Raw genomic sequence first — 27,464 nt, 5'->3', positions numbered from 1 at the left:
AAATAGTATGTTAGAAGAGTTAAACAGCAGCTGTGAGCAGTATGGAATGAAGATTAATGTAAAGAAGACAAAGGCAATGGTTATAGGACGGAAACCAAGGAATATTAATGTGAGAGCAAACAGTGAAAGAATCCAGCAAGTGGATAGCTTCAAGTACCTCGGATGCACTATAAGCAGTGACATGAGCTGCAACCAAGAAGTGAAAATGAGAATCGCAATAGCAAAAGAAGCTTTCAATAGAAGAAAAAATGTTTTTTGTGGACCCATGGACATAGGTCTAAGGAAGAGATTAGTGAAATGTTTTGTGTGGAGTGTAGCACTATATGGTGCAGAAACCTGGACATTGAGAAGAAATGAAGAGAAACGACTCTAAGCTTTTGAAATGTGGACATGGCGAAAAATGGAGAGTGTAAAATGGACGGACAAGGTAAGAAACGAAGCCGTACTGAAAAGAGTTGGTGAAAAAAAGATCAATACTGGAGACCATCAAGAAGAGGAAAAGAAACTGGTTAGGACACTGTCTAAGAAGGAACTGCCTGCTAAGAGATGCCTTGGAGGGAATGGTTGAAGGAAGAAAAGTCCGTGGAAGAAAGAGATATCAGCTTATGGATGATATTAAATTAACTGGGTCGTATGCTATTACAAAGCGTAAGGCAGAGAACAGGGAAAGCTGGAGATTGCAGTGAAAAACCTGCCAATTAGGAAGAAAACAATGAATGAATATATATATATATATATTTTGTCCACAATCTTTCTAGTTTGAGTAAGTCAACTTAAAAGAAATATTTTATTATTTTAAGGGGAATTGTTCTTTGATTAATCAACAGTATACTTTTTGAATTTCCAAGGATTGTAACCCTCCAGTCTGCGCTCCTCAAGCTAACGAGGGAGACGTGCGAGAAACCATTTAGTAGAGGATAGTCCAAGATTAGGTCAGTTTGGGAGGTTGGTCTTTGGATAGGGGGTTTCTCGTAATTCCTGTGGGTTTAGGTTTTACCTCGCCATCAGGGTGTCGTCACAATGGAGATGATCACTATTTTTACTTAAGTTTCAATTTCACTGAGTCTTTGACTCCCAATCCATATTTGAGCACCCACTTCCACAAGACAAATTATGGTTATATGTTAACTACTAGGCTTCAAGCATATCGGGTGGGCTGAAAAGTTCGTAGGCTGACTCATAGATGGCGTTACTAGAATTAAATCCATGTGATTTTTACTTAGGACTAACCTTCAAAAGATACGTGTATAAATTTCACAGCTGCTGGATAATTAGTTCGTGAGATATAGCATTGTGAGTGAAGCAGCTTTCGTTATTGAGAAAAAATAGATAAAAAAGAATTTCGTGTGTTAATAAAGCATTGCTTTTTGGCGAAAAAAAATACTGTTGAAGCCAAGGCTTGGCTTGATAAACATTATTCGGACTCTGCACCAGGAAAATCAACCGTTGAGAAGTGGTTTGCTAAATTTAAACGAGGCGAAATGAGCATCGAAGACGATGCACGCAGTGGATGCCCCAAAGAGGCTGTTACCGACGAAAACATCAAAAAAGTCCACAAAATAATTTTAAATGATCGTAAAGTGAAGTTGATCGATATAGCTGAGACTTTAAAAATATCAAAGGAACGTGTTGGACATATTGTGCATGAATATTTGAACATGCGAAAGCTGTGTGCAAAATGGGTGCCGCGCGTGCTCACAATCGATCAAAAGCAACAACGTTTTGATGATTCGGAGCAATGTTTAGCGATATTCAACCGTAATAAACACGAATTTTTCCGTCGATATATTACAATGGATGAAACATGGCTCCATAACTACACTCCAGAGTCCAATTGACAGTCAGCCGAGTGGACTGCACGTGATGAACCGAATCCAAAGCGTGGAAAGACGCAACAGTCGGCTGGCAAGCTTATGGCATCAGTATTCTGGGATGCGCATGGTATTATATTCATCGATTACCTCAAAAAGGGCCAGACCATCAACAGCGATTATTACATAGCGTTGTTGGAGCGTTTAAAGGATGAAATCACGAAAAAAGAAGAAAAAAGTGCCGTTTCATCAAGACAATGCACCGTGTCACAAATCAATGAAAACGATGGCAAAATTATATGAATTAGACTACGAATTGCTTCCCCATCCACCATATTCTCCAGATCTGGCCCCCAGTGACTTTTTCCTGTTTGCAGACCTTAAAAGAATGCTCGCTGGAAAGAAATTTAGCACTGATGAAAAGGTAATCGCCGAAACTGAGGCCTATTTTGAGGCTAAAGAGAAATCGTACTATAAAAATGGCATCGAAAAATTGTATGACCGCTATAATCGTTGTATCGCCCTCGAAGGCAACTATATTGAATAATAAAATCGAATTTTGTCAAAAAAATATTTTTTACTATGTTAGCCTACGAACTTTTCAGCCCAACTGTTTCACCGATCGTTTTGCCTTTTCGAACAAATAGGCTGTCAATTCCTATGCTCTCTAGTGTCGTCTGTGTGAACTATTTGCTGCTCTAGTGAAACCGCTCATTGCAGCCCCCTAGTAGACACCCTGTTAAGATATGATGAGATGATTAATACACTTACTGCCTTAAGATCAGGTACTTTCTGTCCTGGCTTCTCCAACTCTGCAATGGTGTGAGCACACGCACGACCAAACACCACCAGATCCAGGAGGGAGTTAGCACCCAGTCTATTTGCTCCATGGACTGATGCACAGGCTGCCTCACCACAGGCATACAAGCCAGGCACTATTTGATCTTTACCATTGCGGTATGTAATCACCTACATGGAAAATAGATTTATCAATATAACATATTAATAATATTCAACAACAAAAGAGGAATGATTAAAAACACTGATACTCTCCCAGGTTATCAAGGAGTCAGTAAAATTGAAGCATGGCACTTTCACAATCCTAGGATTAGGCAAAATCTATAATTTTCATTATTTTTGCATTGTGGAAAGAAATGGACCTTGTAATTGAATCATTATCCCACAAGAAAATGTGAGCAAACTCTGGTACATTGCTAGTTAAAATAAAACTAAATATACAGGTTGGCGCATATTGTATCTACCAACTTCAAATGACAACGGAAAAACTGTGAGTGCTTGCAGAAACTGTGAATGGTTAAGAAATAAAAATATACACATAGGCACTTGAAAATAACATCCTCTACATGTACTCCCTCTGTTCGAGGCGATGCAAGATGCCTTTCAAAACGTACGTCTCAACATGACCTGTGGAATAACACGTATTTCATGGCGACTGACTGTTCACAACATTATTACCCATGGCTCTCCACTGTCAATCTACCTCAGAATGCCGTGTCTCTCTGGAACAGGTGCATGGCGATCTTCATTGTTCCACCGCAAAGCCAGGTGACTGTTTGAATGGAGGCTTTCACCGCCACAATCAGCATCTGCACTGGCCAACATTCAATTGTATACTAATTGCCCGACTACCAACTCTCCATGGATGTAGGTATGACACACATGTGCACGTGCATTCTGGCAGGGTTGCCAACTTAAATTGGTAGATAAAATATGCACCACCCTATTAAAATTATAATAGTTGACTATCTATAAAGCAACTGAATGAGAAACATTTGTGTTTACAAACTTCCTTGTTGTTGCCATTAGCTAAGTTTTACTGCAATTAGGAACACTAAAATATTTCCAGAAAAAAATTGGCACCACACACACAAATGGAAAGGTACAGAGTATCCCATCACAGATATTTCACAATTTTCATAACTCATAATGCTTGTTTGTATGTGTGGCACAATGAAATGTTAAAGATGAACATCTGAAAAGCCCTTTTCTTCACCATTCTTCTAGATTTTAAAATTTAAACAGAGTACATATTGAGTCTATACTTTGAGAGAGGTTGCAGAAATTCAAATATGAATCCGTGATGGGAATGTAAATAGAACTCATAATAATTGAGAGAAAGTTTCAAAATACAAAGCTCATTCAATATATAACAGAAAATATATTGTAACAAATATTTATTACAAGCACCAAAAGAACTACAGTACTATGTTTCAACATAGAGTCCCCCTAGCTCAATGCATCTACGCCAGCACTTGATAAGGGCACTGATTCCACAGGGAAATAATATATTTTGGACGCGTGCGTAACCACTCATGCACAGCTGACTGGACTTCGTCGTCATTCTGGAAGCTCGATCCACTTAGTCCATCTTTCAGTGGGCCAAAGGTGTGGAAATCGGAAGGTGCGAGATCGGGCGAATATCGAGAGTGGGGTAAGCACTCAAACTTTAGGTCCTAGCTGGTAGACAATGTGACACTGGCAGTGTGTGGTCTTGCATTGTCATGGAGAAAAAAAACACCAGTGGACACCAGACCACGTCGTCTCTGCAGAATGGCTGGTTTCAGTTTTTCGGGCAAAGGTTGATATGGTGGGCTGATCCTACACTTATTTCCATCTGGGAAGCAATTTCACTGACAGTAATACGCCAGTTCTCCTGTATCAAGTCCTCCACTTGAGCAATGTTGCTTTTAATGACAGAGCAACCTGGACGCGGAGAATCTTCAACACTGGTTATGCCCTGTTTGAACTTCTCAGCCCATTCGTACACTTGTGATCGACTCATACAGTTGTCACCATACTGAACTGTCATGCAGCGATGAATTTCTATTGGTTTCACGCCTTCGCTCAAAAAAAAAAATCTCACTATACTTTGCTGCTCCAGCTTGGAGCACTCCTGTAAGGGTGCGGCCATCTTGTGTAACTGTTTCCCAGCATCCCTTGCGCGAGGCAGGCGTGCCAGCCCCAGCTATGAATAGCTTACAGATGCCTTCACAAAATAACTAACATATAACAATCACGGTCGTATTTTAGATTTTTTATACTAATTTTCCGTTATTTATTGAATGCACCTTGTATTTCATTTAAAACTTTGAACTTTACCTGCCCCTTGTAGTTTGTAGGAACTCCGCCCATGTTGTAGTGCACAGTAGGGAGTACAGGGATCGGCTCCCTCGTGACGTCCACACCTGCAAAGATCATGGCTGTTTCCGAGATGCCTGGCAACCTGGCCGCCAACTGCTCTGGAGGGAGATGGTGAAGCTGCAGGTACACGTGGTCCTTCTCTGGACCGCAACCTCTGTACAAAAATATCACACGATATTTTTATATATAATTCACACCACAAGAGATGAATATTTTGAACAATAAATAAACAAATCCAAATTAAATGTGCATTAAAGACCTTAATGGTGATAAGGGGATGGAGTTGGTGTTTTAAGTTCACTTTTTTTGCACAGAAAGGCTAATTGGGACTGGACCTACAGTTTAAAGTGGATCCGAACCACTATGTGCTTCCACCGGGTATCGAACTTGGGACCCTTTGATTACAAAGTGACAACACTACCACTGCACCATTGGAGAGGCCCTGATAAGAGGGTTGGAGGCTACTAGGCTGGGATGGTACAATATCTGCAGGACTTCAGAGTTTTATCATGCAACATAAGTCTTTATTATAACTGTTAATCTGTTCTATGCACTTCTAAGATGCCTGAGAAATCTTACTGATCCTACTTCAGATAGTTCGTACCAAAGAAAAAAGTTGTTTCACACTTCATTATACAGAGGCAATCTCAAATATGCATTTCAGTTATAACTAATTAGGGCTGAACTGATATTATTTTGAACTGATACCTACACCGATCTCCACCGATATTGATACTGACGACTGAAAATTGTAACAGTACAAGTTGTTCAAAATGTTAAGTATTCCACTCCAATTGAAGTAAGACCTCGTTAATCCGGACCTAGATAAGCCGAACTTCGCTTAATCCGGACAGGCAAAAGGGGAAGAAAAATATGGCTAGAAATCAACAAGAGAACTTCCCAAAGAAAAGGTAGTCAACCACTGATGAAATTCTGTTTCCCGCAGGATTTGTAGTGTATTGTATAGTGTTTTTAGGCCTATGCCCTTTAAATACACCATAATAAACGTGTTTTGTTGCTATAAACGGAGTTTTAATGCACTTTCTCCTGTTCTTTTAGGTTATTTCAGTTAATCCGGACTTTCGTTAAACCCCCCCCCCCTTTTTAGTCCAGATTAATGAGGTTTTACTGTATATTATTATTATTATTATTAAAGTAGGGTTATAATTAAGCTTACAATTTTCTTTACATTGATTCTGTAACTACAAAAACAGCTTTCTGCCCTACATGAATTAATATACAATTATGCTATTTGTAAGTATATGTAGAATGGAATATTTTAAATTTACAATACCTTTGCTCAAAAATATTCCAAAATTACATCAGAATATAAAAATACCTGTTACTTAATGGCAAAATACAGTTTTTTCAAATAATATTGGTACAAAATCAATGGAAACTTCAACTTTCGCGTAACGTCAGGATAATTCGACTCTGCAAAAGTGTCACATTAATTTATTTATTGAGAAAATTTCAGATACAGTACGTAGCCATTTTACACTGAAGTCAGTAACAATAAAAAGAACAAAATAAAAATAACAAAATAAGACAAAATATTAATATAAATAAGTCAAGATAGCACAATTAAAAATTATTTAGCAACATATGTTCTGATGGTTGACCGAAAGGCATACTCAGTGGAAAATACATCAGCACTTGATGGGAGGTCGTTATATTGAGAGGGAAGTCTGTGGAAGAGCGATCTTTTTTGAATTTCCAGTCTAGGCTTTTTTGTGTAAAGTAGATTTGTGTTGCGTGTTGAGCGCATAGGCAGTCGAAAGTGGAATTCTTGGAGGAGCGTGTTGCAACGGATGCTGCCATTGACAATTTTGTAAAGATACCTAAAATCATTCAGTAAACAGTACTGATAGGGAGTCTGTAAGTTTAGAAAGGACAGGAGATGTGTTGAAAAATTGCGTAATGAGGGAACCCTGTAACAAACTATAGCAAGATAAAAGTTAAGAACAGAATCAATTCTGGAGAGCTGAGTGGGACATGCCATGAACCAGACTGGAGAGCAGTATTCTATTATTGGGGAAATGAATGATTTGAAGTACAAGGTGAGGGCTGAGATGTCACTAATTTCGGTGAAACGATACAGTAAACCTAAGAGATGCATAGCCTTTTTTGTCGTGCCTGTAACATGTTCTTCATTTTTGTGAACCCACAGTATTGATTGGTATTACACATATATGTGCAATGCATGGTTTGCTGGACACGTTTCTTAGATGGCATCTATTGATGGTAAAGAAACTGTTGGAACAAGTTGGCCACAAGTGTCATGAACTTTCCTGCCATGTACACGAAAAGAAGAAAGTATTTGTTCCTACATGTTTTCATGAGTCAAAACATGAACAATGACAAGTTTGTCCCTGCTGATAAGTGACATGGAATTGAACAAATCTTGTTAAATAAATTCGAATCTGCTCCCAAAATTGACAAAAGTTAAGCCAAGTAAGTACAATAATTTACCAATATTCCAGATGAAAATAAAGAAGAACTTTCTGGAACAGGGAGTCGTCGTAACCTACATAAGTGGCGAGACACATTTAGAGGACAAAAAATTCATTTTACAGGACCCTCAGGAGTTCGAAAGAACTTTGACCATAAATTGATAAACATTATTGTGGAGGACATGTAGGTAGAACAAGTGCGAATAAGAACTAATTTAAAAACTGCTTGGTAGTGTAGCACAGGACAATTATATTCCAACTTGAGGTGTTACATTATAATTGATACTTTACAATACTAATTTTAATATCACTTTTGTTTATGCATTCATATTTATCCATAAAACAGAATCCTAATGATTCAATACATACTCTACTTCAAAATAACAGGTCACGATAAAATATAAATGGTTGGTTGATTGATTGATTGATTGATTTGCTTTAGTTTACTTTGCCTCTATGCCACTTTCGGCTAATCACAAAGATGGGGATGAGTGATAATATCATGAAATTGATGGGACACTGACAAACATCCATGCTAATGATGGATTCGAACCCGGGACCTCTGGCATTGGAGTACGGTGTGCTAACCACTCCACTTCGGGGGCTGACTAAAATATAAATGGTATAACATATAATTTGCTTACCTTCCCTCTCTTATTTCGATGGTCATTGCACGAGATACAACGTCTCGCGATGCCAGATCCTTCGCAACGGGGGCGTATCTCTCCATGAACCTCTCTCCTTCACTATTTATCAGGTATCCACCCTCTCCTCGGCTGCCTTCAGTGATAAGGCAACCGGCACCATAGATTCCTTTCGGGAACAGTAAAAATTATATTAAACTCCTGGAAATTAAAATTACTATAAAGGTTGAATCAATAGCGCTTGGAGCTGACACTAACATGGATATAAATACTTCAAGATTGTAGTGACTTACATTGTTCAGAATATAATTTCTGCTCATCTTGACACAACAAATTGCCTAACTTTCCAGACCATTGTGTAATGCTTAACTTACTTCAACCCTCTTTACAGGATATATTTTGAGAAGCCATAAATAAGAACTAACTACAAACACTAGAAATGCCGTACTGTTCAGTATTTTTCTTTATATGTGAACATGACTCATAGAAAAATATGCAAAAAAACATGAAAAAAAATCATTAATCCGAAAGAAGCTTTAGTGGGGATGGAGCAGATTAATCCGTACAATGTAGGTATAGGCCGATATACGCATACCGGAAAATTATTGATATTACAGATCCAATATTTCTATAAATATAATAATATTCTCCCTTTTCATTGCAATTTTTATGGGTATAAACATATAATCTCGATGACTTACTATTATTAAAAGTAAAATGTCTAAATATTCAGGTTTCTTTTGTTTTGCAGTCACCTTGTTACATACGTTTATTGAGGTAAATGAACAATTCAGGTTTTTCAAGGACCATTCGGAATTTTACACTGTATCGGTATTGGCCAATATGGCAGCCCATCCCTAAGTTTTAGTGTTGTTGTTCTTGAGTTTGACATTTGGTTCTAAGTCCACTTTATGCACAGAGAGGCTAATCGGGACTGGACCTACAGTTTAAAGTGGGATCTGAACCACTATGTGCCTCCATCAGGTATTGAACCTGGGACCCCTTGATTACAAGGCATTTTTTCTTCTTCTAATTACTAACACGTAAGTATTTTTTATTAGCAGACATTATAGCTTAATCTATCCTGAAAAAATGAGGTATTATTTGTCTTTACTATTATTAGGTGCAGAGATATAAAAAAAAAGGAATATATAATTTTTAATTTCATGCTGAAAACAACCTTGTGTTGGGCCCTAAATACACTCCTCACAAAAAGTTTGGAATATTGTTAGGCAATAGGTAATTGGTAAGGTCTTGGAATTCAACAACATATGGTATCTGCCTGTCTCCTGGACGTTCATGTTTTTGCCGACGTATGCCACCATGGCTATCACCTATTGCCTAATATAACAATTCCAAACTTTTTGTGAGGAGTGTGTGTACAGGGTAGCGCGGGAGTGGGAGATTTTGTATTACTTAGTACAAAGTCATTGTCAAATTTGGCAATGCTATGAGACCATGGGAATATTGCGTAGGCAATGCCATTTCAGTTGCTATGGAGTAGTGGTCAGGGGAGCAGCGTGCTTTCGTGGTGAAAGCATATTACAAAAAATGGAAGGCGTATCATGTCCAAGAACGGTGATATGAACTGGCCTGCAAGATCACCAGATCGGAAAGTGTGAGATTTCTTTTTATGGGGATGTTTAAAGGATCGTGTGTTTACTACCTCATACACTGGATGAACTAAAGACTGCGATATGTGAAGAGATTCAGTCTATCATTGCAGATGTACTGCAGAAAGATATGTAGGAATGTTACCTCAGAGAGAGACGCCCTTTACAGGACTGTTATTTTCAAAAAGTGAGTTATGTTTTGTTTTTTGCAAATGGCATACATGTACCATTTTATGTCCAGAATTATGTAACAATATATATATTATTACTGTGGATTACGGCATTATCAAAGTCTCCCACTCCCGCGCGCCACCCTGTACAAGTCTTGAAACATGAATAAACATTGATAAGTTTGCCAGCTGAGGTCTCTTTAGTAAAAGTACGAGTAAAATTGTGCACCTTACTGCAAGCTACATATGGAAATGTAAGATTGAAATACAACTGACCAGCCTACATATACAGCATGTGTGTGTTAGTTGGGAAACAATACTATTCGTAATTGGTGCTGGAAGAAATTAGATAAAACTACCAACCTGTTGGATGAAACTGAACAAACTCAAGATCTTGGCATGGAAGGCCAGCTCTGGTGACCATGGCGGTACCATCCCCAGTGCATGTGTGTGCCGACGTGCATGAAAAGTAAGCTCTACCGTAGCCTCCTGTTGCAAGAATCTGTCAAAAAGGCAAGGGAAATACAATTACTCCATCAAAAAGGCAAGGGAAATACAATTACTCCATCAAAAAGGCAAGGGAAATACAATTACTCAGTCAAAAAGGCAAGGGAAATACAATTACTCAGTCAAAAAAGGCAAGGGAAATACAATTACTCAGTCAAAAAGGCAAGGGAAATACAATTACTCAGTCAAAAAGGCAAGGGAAATACAATTACTCAGTCAAAAAGGCAAGGGAAATACAATTACTCAGTCAAAAAGGCAAGGGAAATACAATTACTCAGTCAAAAAGGCAAGGGAAATACAATTACTCAGTCAAAAAGGCAAGGGAAATACAATTACTCAGTCAAAAAGGCAAGGGAAATACAATTACTCAGTCAAAAAGGCAAGGGAAATACAATTACTCAGTCAAAAAGGCAAGGGAAATACAATTACTCAGTCAAAAAGGCAAGGGAAATACAATTACTCAGTCAAAAAGGCAAGGGAAATACAATTACTCAGTCAAAAAGGCAAGGGAAATACAATTACTCCGTCAAAAAGGCAAGGGAAATACAATTACTGTCAAAAAGGCAAGGGAAATACAATTACTCCGTCAAAAAGGCAAGGGAAATACAATTACTCCGTCAAAAAGGCAAGGGAAATACAATTACTCCGTCAAAAAGGCAAGGGAAATACAATTACTCCGTCAAAAAGGCAAGGGAAATACAATTACTGTCAAAAAGGCAAGGGAAATACAATTACTCAGTCAAAAAGGCAAGGGAAATACAATTACTCAGTCAAAAAGGCAAGGGAAATACAATTACTCAGTCAAAAAGGCAAGGGAAATACAATTACTCAGTCAAAAAGGCAAGGGAAATACAATTACTCAGTCAAAAAGGCAAGGGAAATACAATTACTCCGTCAAAAAGGCAAGGGAAATACAATTACTCCGTCAAAAAGGCAAGGGAAATACAATTACTGTCAAAAAGACAAGGGAAATACAATTACTCAGTCAAAAAGGCAAGGGAAATACAATTACTCCGTCAAAAAGGCAAGGGAAATACAATTACTCCGTCAAAAAGGCAAGGGAAATACAATTACTGTCAAAAAGGCAAGGGAAATACAATTACTCAAAGGGAAATACAATTACTCCGTCAAAAAGGCAAGGGAAATACAATTACTCAGTCAAAAAGGCAAGGGAAATACAATTACTCCAAGGGAAATACAATTACTTGATCAAAAAGGCAAGGGAAATACAATCACTCTGTCAAAAAGGCAAGGGAAATACAATTAATCCATCAAAAAGGCAAGGGAAATACAATTAATCCATCAAAAAGGCAAGGGAAATACAATTACTCCAAGTACATGGAAGAAGTAGAGGATAAAGGGTGGAAGGTACAAACTGATATTAATTTGGTATTACATGTCTAACTCAAGTATACGTATAAAATGCAGTTCCCAGTGGCACCAATCCTATCGAACTAACATCAATAATTATTGTTTATTAAAAATACTCAATGCAAAGGTTAAAAACATTTAAAGATAAGGCTACCCCCTGAACACTGCAACATGCCGTCGAGGTATATAGGGGGATGTGGAGGTATGGCTCCATACATTCACAATCTCAGCACCCATTTATCAAAGGCTGTGTGAATCCCAGAACTGTTCCTTGCAGGACATTCCTGGAAAATTCTCACCTGCAATCACCCATTCCAGGAATTGAATACGGGATATCCTATAGACTGGACACCATGGGCCAATAATTAATAAATATAGTACATTTCACATGTATTTCTGATCAGAATGATTGATTGGTTGAATTGGTTTTTTAAGCCACTATATGCACAGTAAGACTAATTGAGACTGGATCTACAATTTAAAGTGGGATCCAAACCACCATGTGCTTCCACAGAGTATCAATTACAAGGCGACGACTCTACCACTGCGCAATTGGGGAGGTCCTGATCAGAATGAAATGTAATGTTTGTTACATGAAATAATCAGTCACAATGATTTAACAATTAATAATAAACAGTGGGAAAAACAGGGCAAGTGAAAAAAAATTAGGGATGGGACAGATAAATAGGTATCTATCATTATCGGCCAATAGGGGTTTGTATATTGGTTTATCAGTAAAATTAGACAATTTTACCAATCTGGTATATATCCATAAATATCTTATAATTTAGTGCAATATTCTGCCATTGTGTTATAATTTTTATGGATAAAAATATGTATCTCCATTCTGTGCTTTTTTAAACTTAATGTCTAAATATGCAGCTTCTCTTGCATTGCACAAGATTGGGTCATCGGGAAACGTACATTTATTTAGGAAGTTAATGAACCATATGGGATTTTATATCAGATCACTAGAGGAACATAATTTTTGGTAAATAAAAAAGCAAAATTTCAGTACAAAAACAGAGTCGATTTCGGGATCAAAAGCGGTACATAAAATGAAATATCGGTGATATAGCAGTGAATAATATAATCCTAAATTTGATTTAAAAACTGCTCTTATTACACAAAATAAACTTAGCCCTACTAATAGCACATTTATGTAGTTACCAGAGTATTAAGTTTATTCCTGTGTAAAGGGGTCAATTTTTGCTTCTCAAATATTTACAGCATGATTAACCAATTTTCCGTGAATTGCATAACTCACAGGATACTTCAGACTTCAGAAAGTGTTGCGTTGGTATATAAATGGTAAATTTCGTGTTTAAGAGTAAATTTCGCATTATTTCGTGACAAAACAGGGTAGGAAAATGCACCTCACACCTTCCAGAAAGATGAGAAATGAACATTACAGCATGTTATTTCATATTTCGTGTTTTCATCAAAAACGAAATTTGCATGCCTCTACAGATCACTAAATTTTATATATTGCTCAGATATAAATTATACATTTCATATTATGTATAATTTTGCATTTTTTTGCGACAAGACATCACCACAAAGTGAATCATTACATTTGGTAATCTTACGTTGTGTTCATGAAAACTTGAATATGTATGTCCCTTCTAATGAATCATTAAATGACAAAGCTAACAGAATGATCAAAAATGTCTCTTACTGTATTCTTTGCGCGTATCCTGTGCAGGGTGCCATCCTCCAGACAAAGTGCTATGACTCCTCTACACTCGCCGTTCTCCATCAGCAGGTCAAGAGCAAAGTACTCGATGAAGTAGTTGCAGTCGTAACGCAGAGATTGTCCGTACAGTGTATGGAGCAGGGAATGCCCCGTCCGATCGGCCACGCAACAGCACCTTGAAATGAAAATCAACAGATGTATACACAAGGGCTGGGCCAATGTTACTTTAAACCAATACCCATTACAACAGGGTGGCCTCCCTAGGATCATAATAAAATCCAAGTATAATTCCCGGTATTCAAGATGAACTTTCCAAAAATGCAAGGGTACAAACAGATGTTTTCTCCATATCAGCCTTACACACACACAAATATATTAACAATATTAAGGGACTGTGTGATTCCAAAGTATCCAAAAATTCCAATTTAAGTTGTCATATCACACACTCAAACTTGAAATATATCTACAAGCACAAATTACAAATATTACAGGATATACAAATCAATGAAAAATTGTTAATTGTACAAGAATTTCAAACTCAAATTTAACTAATCAGCTTCAAAATATCTTATCATCCGTCCGTCAGATAGATTGTTCTGCAAAGGACACTTAAACAGTAAATGGATGAACAGGATTCTGTTTCATTTTCCATAGAGCCTCATTTTCCTTCCTTGATAAAAAATAATAATAATAATAAAGTGTGAAAAAATTGCCGAGGCATTAATAAATATGTATAAATTTAATGGGATTTGAATTAATGAAAGTTTCAATTTTTCACGTATACGGAGAAAAATTCACGCAGAATTCCCAGAATTCAAAGAATTCGCGGTGAGTATCCACCCTGTCCACACAAATTTAATGCATGAGGGCCTCCCTGATGGTGTAGTTGTAATTTCGACACCTTGTAATCAAAGGGTTACTGGTTCGATACATGCTGGAGGCACAATGTCAGTCCAGTTTCAATTAGCTTTTCTGTGCATGAAGTGGACTTAAAGCACAAATTCAAAACCGATGCTTGAATCTTGTAATAGTTGAAAGTTGTTTAAAAACTTAATTAACATTAGTAATGTATTTCACTCCCAATTGTATGCATCAATGAACCAAAAGTTTTACTTTAAAATATTCAAGAGCAATATCACAATTTTAAAATACAGGGTGTCCAGATTGTAACTGACAGTTTTTAAATAGTTATTACTAGAGCCCGGATTTTAGGCAAAATGCATATTAGTTTCCGACGCTGGTAGACAAAAATTGAACACAAAAGTACACCGATCCGAAGGTTCTTAACATTCTGAACAATACTTTATGTTGCCTCTTTTTTTTTTTTGCCTATTTCACCTTATGCTGCCTTTTTCAAACATTTTTGTCATTTTTGTTATTCTGACAAGACATTTTTTAAAATTATATTTCTCTTCTTCTATTTGATTTTGTTTTTCAATAACCCTCATTATTCAAACGCAACCACGTATTTAATTTACACAGTTTCATGAACAAGTTTTAAATTCAATACCAGGCAGTTTGGCAACATTGCATTCATTATCGGTTTCGCAGAAACAACAATGCAAATGACTACCTTGCTGAAGCAAAACAAACGTACTTGATCTCGCATCGCGATAAGCGATTGTCGTCTCAAATTCGCCGTCTTGAACAGAAATTCGCTGCCAGTTCTCTTCTGTAATTTGGAGTGCAGAACCGTGCTAAAATGCCTCCCAGACAAAGTGTGCCTTTGGAAAGCAAGTTCAACCACTATGTGTCTGAATTTGGAACTGACATCTTTTCTACAGATGGATAGGTTCTTCTGTGTAAAGTGTGTGAGAAAGCTGTGAACCACGGGAAGAAATATTTCATATCTCAACATGTGTTGTCAGAGAAACATAAATCAGCTGCAAGTAGGAAGATCGGACAGAAGAAAATATGTCAACTTCTGACAGATCACAGCCGAAAATCTGAGTTTTCAATGGAGTTATGCAAAGCATTTATTGATACAGGTATACCGCTGTGGAAAGTGGAAAATCAGTCTTTGAGAGCTTTCTTGCACAAGTATACAAAAGAGACAATACCAAGTGAATCCACGCTGATAAAACTTTGTGTGTTTTTGTATTTGTGTTCGTTTACTATGTGTATGTGGTGTTTGTTTTTGTTATGCAGCAAGCAAATTTTTATTGACGTAGGCATCCGTCATGTGCAAATGAAAAGCAACTAAATTAATTTTAAAAAGGAGCCACTTTGCTGGGCATCGTAAATATTGAAAGTAAAATCCGAATTGTTTACGTTAACAGCAGCTCAATAATATTTACTAATTTTAGGTTAATTTGTAAATACATTTTTAAAGATTTAAGAAGAATTTAAGTCCTTCTCTTCAATTTTTAATGCCTCTTCTTCAATTTTCACTGACTCTTTCTGAAACTTGACTGCCTTTTTTTCGACCTACACTGCCTTTTTTTTTTAAATTTTTCGCTGCCTTTTTGCCTGCCATATTTAATACTTTTCATAGTTATTACATTTCAAGAAACTAAACTTTCTGTTAACAAAGCATTGCAAAAACACTAGTACATTTGTGAGTTTGCTTCAGCAAATTTTCATACATGTACAACTAGCGGTGGTGGCGCCAGTGTAGCTCAAACAAAAATGGCGTCAGTGCATGAAAAAGCATGCATAGCTCATGGAAGTCAATATGGGAGGCGAGCAGGCAGCTAGGAATTCCAAGGTCCACTGTTCACAAAGTTGTGCACGAAAGGTTGCATTTATATGCATACAAGGTGCAGTTATTTCACGAAACTACGCCAGGTGACAGAAAATACATTCATTTGCCACTGACATTCTGCAGAATATTGACGTTACACCTCTGGACTTCATTCTTTGGGACTACATCAAAGACATGGGGTATTCTGGTTAAACGATAGAAGATCTACAAGAACTGCAGGACCGTATTCGGAATGCTCTTGCTTCTGTAACCCTTCAGATGATACAGAACATACGGAGGGAGATTGAATACAGGCTGGACATTCTCCGGGCAACGAACGGAGCTTATGTAGAGCCATACTGAGCTGTAACTGCTTTCAATAAAACTTGGTGAGTTTGCATTCAAAATGAATGTTTTTGTTTCTAGCTTCTCCTTACCATACTACAATACCACTTTTAAAAACTGTCAGTCCCACTCTGGACACCCTGTATATGTTATGTAATCATAAAATCTACTTTTTCACACAAAACTGGAGGAAAATAAAAACAGAAACTTCAAACTTTCAAGGATAATTACACTGCAAAAGTGTTGAATGAATATGACCATTAGAATGTATATAACTTAGATTAAATCAAATCCCTTTCAGCTGGCCCCTGAATGTGAAAAAATGCTTACCTGTGAGCTTGGCCTCCTTTTCCAAACTTCAGTGACTGGCCACCGAAAGCTCTCTGGTATATTTTACCATCAGGGGTTCGACTGAATGGCATACCTGAAACAGACAATAAAAAAAGTGTATTATTCTTAAAAATTGTGTGTTACCAGTTTCATTCCAAATGTTACTCTCATGTTATACAAACTATGAACGAGGTGAGGGGTTTCAAATTGAGCACAATAATTACAGTATTGGCCCGAATATAAGCCGCCATATATAATCCACACACTAAAATTTGAAGGAGCCGGGAAAAAAAAATTATACCCGAATGTAAGCCGAGGGAAGAAAAGGAAATACCGGTAACCATTTACCGGCAGATTCAGGGAAATATAATTAGGTAGGTACATATTTTATCATAAAAACAGTATATAAAAAATACAGTATCATTATTGAAAAATTAAGGTTACAATTGTGTGCTATACGTACTTCAAAGGTAGCTTTCTGTTAACTACTGGTACAGTACTTATTAGGCAACAAAATTTCTCTATTCACCGCCATCGCTATTGTCACTACTGACTTCACTCCCATCACTCTCAATGCTTTCCTCCCACAATACGTCGTGATTTGACGAAATGTCATATTTTTTTAAGGTCGCGAATATAAGATGCATCCTATTTTTTCACAATTGAAATTTGGACAAAAGGTGTGGCTTATATTCGGGCCAATACGGTATTTATTACAGGTGTATGTAAAAAAGTTATTTTGCATCAAGTAAGATTGCACACCCTCCATGTATGTAATATGTAAAATACATACATTACATACCTGTAACAGGGCGAGGACTCTAGGACTATCATGAAATTCAAGCAGAATTCCTGGTTTTCAAGGTAAACTTTCCAAAGATTCACTGGTACGAGCAGATGTTTCCTTTATTTCTACCTGTTAATTGTATAACAATTTCAAACTACAATTTGTCTAAACAACTTCAAGATTTCATGATATTTGCGGTAAACGCAGTTTAAAATTACTTACGTGAAATTTAGAAAATTTTGCACTTCTGCATTGCACAATGTAATGGTTAAATCCTATTAATTTCGAAGATCCAGTGTCTTCATTCACAAAAGGGTACGGCGTTAGAAGCGGAGATGGTACTGCGTCACTGCATTGTTTGTTTCCTGGTGGCGGTGGTTGCGATTTCTCCCGTTCGGTGGCGCTGGCGTGCGCATCCTGTTGTCAGGTGGCGTTCCCAGTTGGTGGTGGGGAAAAAGAAAAGATGCGTGCGCATACTCGACCCCCCCCCCCCTCCAGCCACATGGGGAACAGGAACGGCACCATGCCAAGCAGCACAGCCCAGCCCGCCAACCAGCAATGCCACCTGACAACAGGAAGCAGACGACGCAAACCAGGATGCGCATGCCAGCGCCGCCGAACGGAAGAAATCGCAACCACCGCCGCCCGGGAACAAACAATGCAGTGACGCAGTACCATCTCCGCTTCAAACGCTGTACTCTTTTGTAAATGAACAGTGGATTTTCGAAATTAATAGGATTTAACCACTAAATTGTGCAATGTGGAAGTGCGAAATTTTCTAAATTTCACGTAATCAACTTCAAGATATCTTGCAATAATCTTCCATCTTCAGATAGATTGTTCTGCAAAGGTCATTAACAAAGTAACCGGATTGAGGGAATTCTGTTTTATTTTCCATGCTGCTTTGTTATCCTTCCTCGATAAAAATAAAAGCTAAACTGTGAAATATGTACAAATTCAATGGGATTTGGATTAACGAAAGTTGCATTTTTTAATGTCTACTCAGAAAAATTTGCAGAATGCACACATAATTCCTGAAGCCAATAAATGCATAATCCCTGGAATTCGATGAATTCCAAGTGAGTAGCCACCCTGTATGGAGGAAAGAATTGGAGAGATGAAGGCAGAGAAAACCAGAAGAGACAGCTTAAGAAATAAAGAGATTCAACGGAGTGGACATGGTGAAGCTGCAGTATGGAATAAATAAGGCAAGGTTGAGGTGGTAAGATATATGGGGAGAATATGGCCAGAAAGACTTCCAGCGGAATGGGAAAAAGGTTAAAGGAAATGCCAAGATGTCAGTAGAAAGATCAGGTCGAATGTGAAAATAAGAGAACACTGGAAAGAGGGGGGAAGAACAGAAAACAAGGTTGACTGGATTTAGCAGAAATTTACCATAATTTTCCAATTCGATAACAGCCTGTGGAGCTTCTTTTGTCATGTAGTGAATTGCATTTTGATCTCCCAACCAATCGGAGCCTTTCACTGTATCATACCTACAATAAGAACAAATATGAACAGTGAAAAAAATTATAATGCAATGTATTATTCCAATTTAATGATACACATTATACAGAAAACACAAAAGTATTAAAAAACAAATACTGCACTTGTTATTTAAAAAAAAGTGCAATGAAAATTTCCATGAGGGAACCAATACTTTTTTTCAAACTAAATTTTAAAATTTAGGTGCCAGGTGAAAATTTTCAAGCATCATGGCAATCAGGCACCCTATATTTTTCTACCCCTGTTATATACTATAGTTTAATGGAGGATTTGCATTTATTAGGGCAAGGGTAAATAGCAGGGTCAATTGAATAAAAAAAACTGTATGGCCAGTTCTCAACAACAAGCACTGTGTACCGTTTCACGGAATTGCCCAACACTAACAAGGTAAATATACACCAAAAAGAAATGAAAATGCTTACATGTGGTAGGTCCAATCATCTGGCTCCATATTCCCAAGGGCAGCATTGATGCCTCCTTGAGCTGCAACAGTGTGCGAGCGAGTTGGGAATAGTTTTGTGATCACAGCTGTCCGGAATCCTTCCATGACGAGTCCGAATGCAGCCCGAAGGCCTGCACCGCCTGCTCCAACCACCACAGCATCGTACGTGTGGTCGACTACTGGATAATCACGAAACGGCTGCAAGATTTGAATATCAAAATTAAGTATCGTGCCTTTACAACTGAAATATGCATAAACAGTGTGAGGAGTGTGATTTTGCAAATTATCATAAACAAAAAAAAAAATTAAAGTGTGCAAAATAAGGACTTGTATTATTTTACTGCTTCTTGCAAAAAATGTAAATTATCCACTGAGAATACAAATGTTCTATCTACAATTCGTCAGAATTTCAGGAATTCATAATATAGAATATTTACAGCCAAATAAAAAACTCCCTGAAAATATTCATATCGGTTACAAGTAGGCATTGGTTAATAGTGTAGATTAAATAATTGCGTTTTAAGTGGGTAAAATGTTAGTATATTACATGAAAATTTATAGGTTTTGAGATTTCAGAAAATTAGCACATGTTTAAGAACAAGATAGGTAGGTACAATGAAAAAGAAAAGTATTCACTTTATAAGTAGATGCATTTCACCATGTCATACAGTGCTTGTAATTAAATCCTGACAGTTGTAAATCAGCATCATACACGAGCACAAATAATTAGCTTTCCTATCTTGTTATATCACAAAGAAGTAATTTACAATTTTATGCAGGAATTAAAGCTTGCATCTACATCATGTTTTTTTTTTTTGGGGGGGAGTGGGAATATACATTGCCCAAAGTTTTAATGGTGTAGTTTGGATACCATGATGCCGTGTGTTTTCTACATGAATCTACATATGCATGTAAGCACATACTAAAAGAAAATGGTTCCTTAATGTGTCTTATGTGCAGAAATATTTCTCCATTTCATTGCCATGTGCTTACATGAATAGGGGTCATTCCATGTCAAAATGTCAAATCGACCAATTTCAGAAAAGTTTCCAGGTCATGGTTCTTTGATTTGGATGGAATTTGGCATGAAGGTTCTGGAAGGCTTGTATTCCAAATATTAGGTTCCTCCAAGAAATAGTTCTCGAGTTATAGCCTGTGGAAGAAGGTGGTGCGCAACAGAAAATGTAACCCAAATCTGAGCTAAATTCAGGACCCAATAACTTTGGAACTATTTATCACAGCCTAGTGATATTTACACACCAAACAAACCTCTCACCAAGGAACACGTGTATTGCATCAAAATACCCTCAGCTTGTTTACGTTAGCAAATAAAATACCCCAAAATATGCCTTAAAAAACCTTAAGTGTCAAAAAAACTGCATATTTTGTGTGCCTGCTGTACAACTGTAATCCAACCAGGAAGGTGGCATTAATTTTTCTAGTAGCCCTGATGTGAGCTCAGTATGCAGACATTATGTCATCTCCATATATATATATATCACCAAATGCATATTATATGTGGTTGAATATGCAAGAAACTGAAAAATCACCGGAATATGGTGGATTTTTAAATAGTGTAGGACAAGAGATATCCAAGCAAAGTTGCACATACCACATAATTAGACCTTCCTCTAATGTGTGTCAAAATTTCAACTTGTTATTGCAAGGCCCTACTGCACAGTAAAGGTGGGCCCTTAAACGCCCAGTGCATTTTCAGTGGAAGATTAAAATTGCACAAGGTCTTAAATGAAGATTTATATCTCCGTAACTACGAATGCTATAGTTACAAATTATAGCTTGTTTCTTTCAGTACAGTCTCAAGATACACGCCTATTGTTGAAAAAATCCAATTTGCACTAACCAAATAGAAGAAGACGAAAAGTTAATCATCTTATTTTTTCTTCACAAAACTTCAAATTCGTTGGGCCCCCACGTAGGCAACGCCAGGACGTGAGGGTTCAAAACAGTTCCTGCATATTGCCTAATATGTATTTCATTCTTGTAGCGAGAATTGTGCACTTACTGATGACACTTTCGTAGAAAAATAATTTCTAATATAAAAGCCGTGCTTTTTAAAGGGAAATTCAAAATTCCAAACATTGTTATCTCGGAAACTATGAATCCTAGAGTTAAAACTTATCTCTTGTTTTCTTTCGTACACACTAGACAATATGCCCATGGTCGAATAAACATAATTTTCATTTATCAAATAGAAGATGAAAGTTAAATAAAACTATATTTTTACGAAATTTAAATTTCAACAGGCCCCGACATAGGCAATGCTGGAAGGTGATGGTTTAGAACGGAACCTGCATATTGCCGGATATGTGTTTCATTCTCGTGGCAATAATTGCGGACGGTACTAATCTGATATTCCCCGGACAGATTTCTTCACTTTTACTTATGGTAATAAATTCCTGTAGCATTGTCTAACATCTGTGTTTTGTGTGATGTGGGAATGTTTCATAGCAGAAATTCATGTTCTTTGTTGAAACTTAATTCTCCGACCCACGAACCATTGACGTGTGGTTAGGTTAGGCAAACAAAGTTAAAATTTCGTGTCGTGGTATCAGGATATAGAAATTGCAAAATAATTGTGAACCATTGATGTGTGGTTAGGTTAGTTTCGGTTAGGTGAAAATAGTTAAAATTATGTGCAAAATTGCAATTACTTTGATCAAAAAAATGTGAATACACCTTAAAGAATGTTCCGCGAAGCAGATAGGTAAGTACAAATGTCAAAAATTGACAAAACGAAGTTATAAGTGTCCGGCGAATAACAGATTTTTACCTTGCAGACTTGTTCTGATACTTTGGGAGAAAAAATATAATTTTTAAAAAAAGTAGTAAATTCGTTTCAGAGCAAATTTCAAATTCGACTCCACACTTCTCCTGCATGAGAGTAGACTATTTTCGAATTCGTTTTATTTTGCCTTTCGCAACCTAATTTTTTAACACTGTCCTGACAATATAGCCTATTCTGCAACTTAAAGCAATAACTAGCCCCTAAGATCAACAATTAATTGATACAGTATAATGAACCATCATTACTTATCCTGGCACATCTATGTGCTGAGGTACTGTGTCAATACTGTATTTCAAATATAATTTAATTGTAGCAAAGTTACCAATTTTTTACCTCTTGTTTCAATAAACCTAGAGACAGAGGATTGCAATACTGTTGAGAAGTAACAAACTTACGAATACCAACCTGTGCAGTCTTTGCAGTACCCTCACTGCTTCGTCCCTCAATCGTAAAATGAATTTTTCGTACAGCAGAGGATGGTCTGCTTAGAGAAGAAAGCTGAAAATGCAAATAAGAACTGAGGGTTTTACTTTCATTGGGCAAGCAATGCACATTATATGATTCACTACACAAATTATAACTTTATGTAAAAGCATAACTTTCTGTCATGATTAATTTTATTACTGATACCATAAATCTGATTGCCAGACACTAGCCTCATCATTTCATATGTACCAATTCTACATCATATGACATGGCTAATTGAACTAAAGAGGAATAATGAATACTTGTACGGTCATTCTAAAAAAAAAAAATGTTTATCTCATCCTTCTGCACACTGTGGGTGGAATTGGACATGCAGTCAATTCATATAATGTAGAATAGGTTTACATATAAAGAAACAAGCATTTGGTAACTCTCTGATATGGGGAAAATGAATTTCTTCAATTTTACACAAGAAACTACTTACGGAAATGAGTTTGAGTTGCATTTTCCAAGTCCGTGCAGGTATTTTCTTTCATTGTTGATTCTATTGGACCGGGAATTCATGTATATCTGAAGAGAAATATATCTCCGACGCACAATTGCCATTGCTTCTACTTGCTTCTGTTGCGTACGTTTGATGATGTAACCCAACCACGCCGCTGTTTTACAAGTAGATGAAAAAACCAAATACGACCCCAAATTTTAACTGTTTGCCTAACTTAACCTTCCGTGAATGGTTTCAGGGGCTATGTGTGAATGCTTTGTGGGGATTTTTCGGATAAAACCCCAAATTTTAACTTTGTTTCCCTAACCTAACCTTACCATGAATGGTTTCTGGGGCATTTTTCAGTTAAGAAGGTTGGAAACACTGCATACGCACTGATGTTCCATGACGTGCCAAGCTGTGCCCGCCATATTGTGCCTTACGAAAGCGAAAAAGGAAGAACATAAATACTTGTAATGTGAAAAATTGAAATTATTTTCGTGAGAAAAGCAAAATCCCACCTTAAAGAATGTTTGGCAATGCATAATAGGTAAGCACCAATGTCAATCAAGACGAAATGAACGAGTGAAAGGTGCTTTCCCCATACCAAACAGATAATAATATCTCAATCGCCTCCTGACATGGACATACAATGGAGACTCCCCTCGCCATGGAGATCATTTTGCTGAAGAAAATATGTGCTAATATACTTATTACAAACTAAATACTTATTTATAATAGCACTTAACTCAAAAAAAATTTTAGTGGTTTAGCCTAGCCCTAAAAAAATGGTAAAATTTTTGGTACTACTTTACTATACCTGAGACACCTGGGAATCATTTCTTTCGCACTTTTTTACATTGCTAACGTACTATTCTGCATTCCGGAACACTTATTTAGGTGAAATAATTTAATTTGTTAGGAAAGTATAATATATATTTCTTACATTTACGAGTACTTACTGTTCTTGTTTATTTCCACACACAACATGGCGATAGCTTACCGTTGATCGTTCCTTGAGCCAGAAAAACCATTGACGTTAGCCCAAAAATTCACGATAGCCCCACAAACCATCACGGGGACGAGGTATGCCTACTAGGTTAGGTTAGGCCTGTTAGGTTTGGTTCCATTAGCACTCCTTTCGTTCAATTCAGCATATACGGACAATACGAGAGTGTATTGTGCCTCATGCAGGAAGTAAATGGCGGCAGCAGCAATAGCGCGTTGGAAATAGATTTTCGTACAAAACCACATGCAATCGCATTAAAATGAATCAAAATTACATTCCCGAACATCAACAACGCTACAGAAAATGATTTGCGTAAGTACTTTCTCCTGTAAATTTCAAGAAATCTGTCTCAGGTATAGTAAAGTGTTACCAATTTCAGTAACCACAAAACATCTGAAACTCATTTATTTTCTTCTTTTTCACATTAGTACTTATGTATTCTGCATTCCTAAGGTTTCTTCAAGGTGCAATTTGGTTTTTTCACGCAAATAATCTCAACTTTCGACATATTGAGCAATTCTTGTTTGTTCATTTTCACTTGTGTTACACTCAATATCTTGACTAGCGTTGTCCATGATCAGTGGTTATGCAGTGTTGCAACCTTCTTCATTGAAAAATACCTAATTTCGTGTTACTGATTTTGTATTTTTTTCCAGGTTCGAAAACCCCACGAACCATGCACAGATAGCACCACGACCCATTCACGGATAGCTCACGAACCATGCACGGACAGCCCCACTAACCATTCATGGTTAGTCCCTCAAACCATTCATGGATAGCCCCACGAACCATTCATGGATAGCCCCACGAACCATGCACGGCAAGGTTAGATTAGGTTCTGTTAGGTTAGGTAGTTAAAATTGTCATGTTCTTGGAAAACAACGGTGTGGTTGGAAACATTGACTGATGGTTACATCATCGACTGCAAGCAATATTTGATTCACGTAGTGGAAGGACATAGAGGCAACAGCTTTCGTGCATCGGAGAGACATTAATGTTGAAAAATACATGATTTACCGGCAAAATGTATTAAGTGAGGGGAAAAAACACTTCAGAAACATTCGTAAAGTATACCAAAACTCATTTCGGTAAGTACTTTCTCCTGTAAAATTGAAGAAATACGTTTTGCGGATACAAAAATTTGGTAACAGTTTCATGCATCGGAGACACATTTCTTCATTTTTACAGAAGAAACTACTTACGGAAATAAGTTTCTGTAAGGTTTCCAACATTAGTCGAGGTATTTTCTTTTATCATGGAATCTATTTGACCAGGAAATCATGTATTTTTCAATAGAAATATCTCACCGACCTACAATTTATTTATTTATTTGTCACTTGTTTATTTGTGGCGGAGATTAAGGCTCATGCCTTTTCTTACACTCAATTGCCATTGCTTTCCTACGTGAACCGGATGCTCCATACATTGGATGACGTAACCCCCTCAGTGTTTCCAACCCCCTTTTTTTTAACTATGCTTGCCTAACCTAACCAAACCTAACCTTATCGGAATGGTTCATGGGGGTATCCGTGAATGATTCGTGGGACTATCCATCAGCTACCCATGCATAATGTTCAATTTTCACACGTGACGAACATGCGAGTAGGTATTTTTGGGTGAAGAAGGTTGGAAACACTGATATTCGAAAACAGACAAAAGCGATCTGATTTGCAAAGTAAGCGATATCACACAGTTACGTGTGTTCGGTAGGACTTAAAAAATTGCGTTACTTTTGTAGAAAAAGTGTTTGGGTAAGACTCTAGTTTACGTCCTTTTCCTAAGGAATACATGTCATATATCGTTGTAAAGCTTATTTTATAAGGAATTCAACAAAGTAACCCAAAGCGAGGAAAAATTTCCTGGAGGAGTAAATCGAGAAAAACCGATGTTGTCCGGATATGCGTAATTGAACGTACTGGGGAATTTTTTCGATGATGAAGCACATATTTAGGGGTGAAATGAGTGCTAATGGAACCTAACCTAACAGGCATAACCTAACCTCGTAAGCATACCTCGTCCCCGTGAATGGTTAGTGGGGCTTTCGTGAACAGAAAGTGTAAAAAGAAAAAGGTACTTACCCGAAGATATGCCGGCGGCCGCACCAGGAACGCGCACCGCGAACGGAAAGTAGCAATCACCATGCAGATAAGGACGTAAAGTAGAGTCTAGCCGAAACACAAAATATCCGATTTTAATGTGTATCCGATCTATGAAACTGGTACCGAAAATTTTACCAAAAAAATATCTGGATGCCTCCTTATACCAATAAATGTACATTTCTGTGCATATCCTCTATAAAAGTAACAAATGATTTGAAATACAAAGTTCTTTAACTCTGCTGGTCGCAGAACGTTTTTCTATTTTCAAGGCTCTTTTATCGGTATCAAATACAGGTCACATAATGGAATTATCTCGTATGTTATTTATCACCTTCGAGCTCCAGAAACTGCACCTTGAATTACCGGTATTTGGCACATATTACTTAACAGTACAAGATATTTTTCAAAATATATCTGACAGGCTCTTTAACTTTGTGTTCTATGTTTCTAGCAACCACAAGTTTGTACTCTCATCTAGTTTGTTTGTTACATAATCGGCTGTTCAGAATTTCCTTAGAAGTAACGCAAATTGTCATCAAGAAATATCTGTCTGCAATTGCACGTTAGTAAAATTTAAAATACTTACCAACGATGAATAACCAACATTTTTCGCTATTAAGGACGGCAATGCGAGCATGGCACTCATAGTTGAAGTTTTACTTTTCTTGTCTCTCTCACCTCTGCTCCCTACGTTTCCGTACAAGGTAGCCCGAAATAGACCCCTTCGGACGTTGATCGCCGGACCACGAAAGAAAGGCACGAAAAGCAGTGTTTCGCGAGTATTATGTTCTTCATACAGCACTCTATGACCAATTGGTTGCTTTCCTTTCTTTTTACCAATGAAGGGCTTCAACATTGTGAAGTCTGATAGACAACAAAAATATGACAAAATATATCATAATATTCGGAATTCCATAATTCTATTGGAATAAATTTCAGTAAAGTTTAAAGTACAATGGATATTACTAATATGCTGTATAAATTATACAGTACGAGGTTGTAGCAAGCGTCAAGTCAACTTTGGAGCAGGTTTTCGCATATGTAGATCCAAACGTGCGCGCAGAATATAGACGGTGTTAAAGGCGGAGCTACTGCGGAGCATGCGCACTAGTCTGGTCCC

General features: G+C 37.2%; 1 protein-coding gene across 1 annotated transcript in view; it reads right to left on the bottom strand.

The window, feature by feature from the left end:
* The window catches only part of SdhA (succinate dehydrogenase, subunit A (flavoprotein)), a 43,155-nt gene extending 16,052 nt beyond the window's left edge, over positions 1 to 27,103 (bottom strand). Inside the window, exons 1-10 of the mRNA XM_083115487.1 lie at positions 26,931 to 27,103; positions 22,732 to 22,824; positions 19,501 to 19,718; positions 18,968 to 19,068; positions 16,786 to 16,879; positions 13,410 to 13,602; positions 10,217 to 10,355; positions 8,071 to 8,239; positions 4,932 to 5,127; positions 2,583 to 2,780 (exon numbers count right to left, since the gene is read on the bottom strand). Of these exons, the coding sequence (XP_082971613.1) occupies positions 2,583 to 2,780; positions 4,932 to 5,127; positions 8,071 to 8,239; positions 10,217 to 10,355; positions 13,410 to 13,602; positions 16,786 to 16,879; positions 18,968 to 19,068; positions 19,501 to 19,718; positions 22,732 to 22,824; positions 26,931 to 26,990 (1,461 nt within the window). The 5' untranslated portion in view covers positions 26,991 to 27,103. The remainder of the gene's footprint in view (positions 1 to 2,582; positions 2,781 to 4,931; positions 5,128 to 8,070; positions 8,240 to 10,216; positions 10,356 to 13,409; positions 13,603 to 16,785; positions 16,880 to 18,967; positions 19,069 to 19,500; positions 19,719 to 22,731; positions 22,825 to 26,930) is intronic.
* Between the last annotated feature and the right edge of the window lie 361 nt (positions 27,104 to 27,464).

The sequence above is a fragment of the Lepisma saccharinum genome, chromosome 30, assembly GCF_977018435.1.
Source record: "Lepisma saccharinum chromosome 30, izLepSacc3.1, whole genome shotgun sequence".
In the NCBI taxonomy this organism is placed as follows: domain Eukaryota; kingdom Metazoa; phylum Arthropoda; class Insecta; order Zygentoma; family Lepismatidae; genus Lepisma; species Lepisma saccharinum.
The sequence above is the reverse complement of the archived record's forward strand: the minus strand, read 5'-3'. Positions and strand labels throughout refer to the sequence as shown.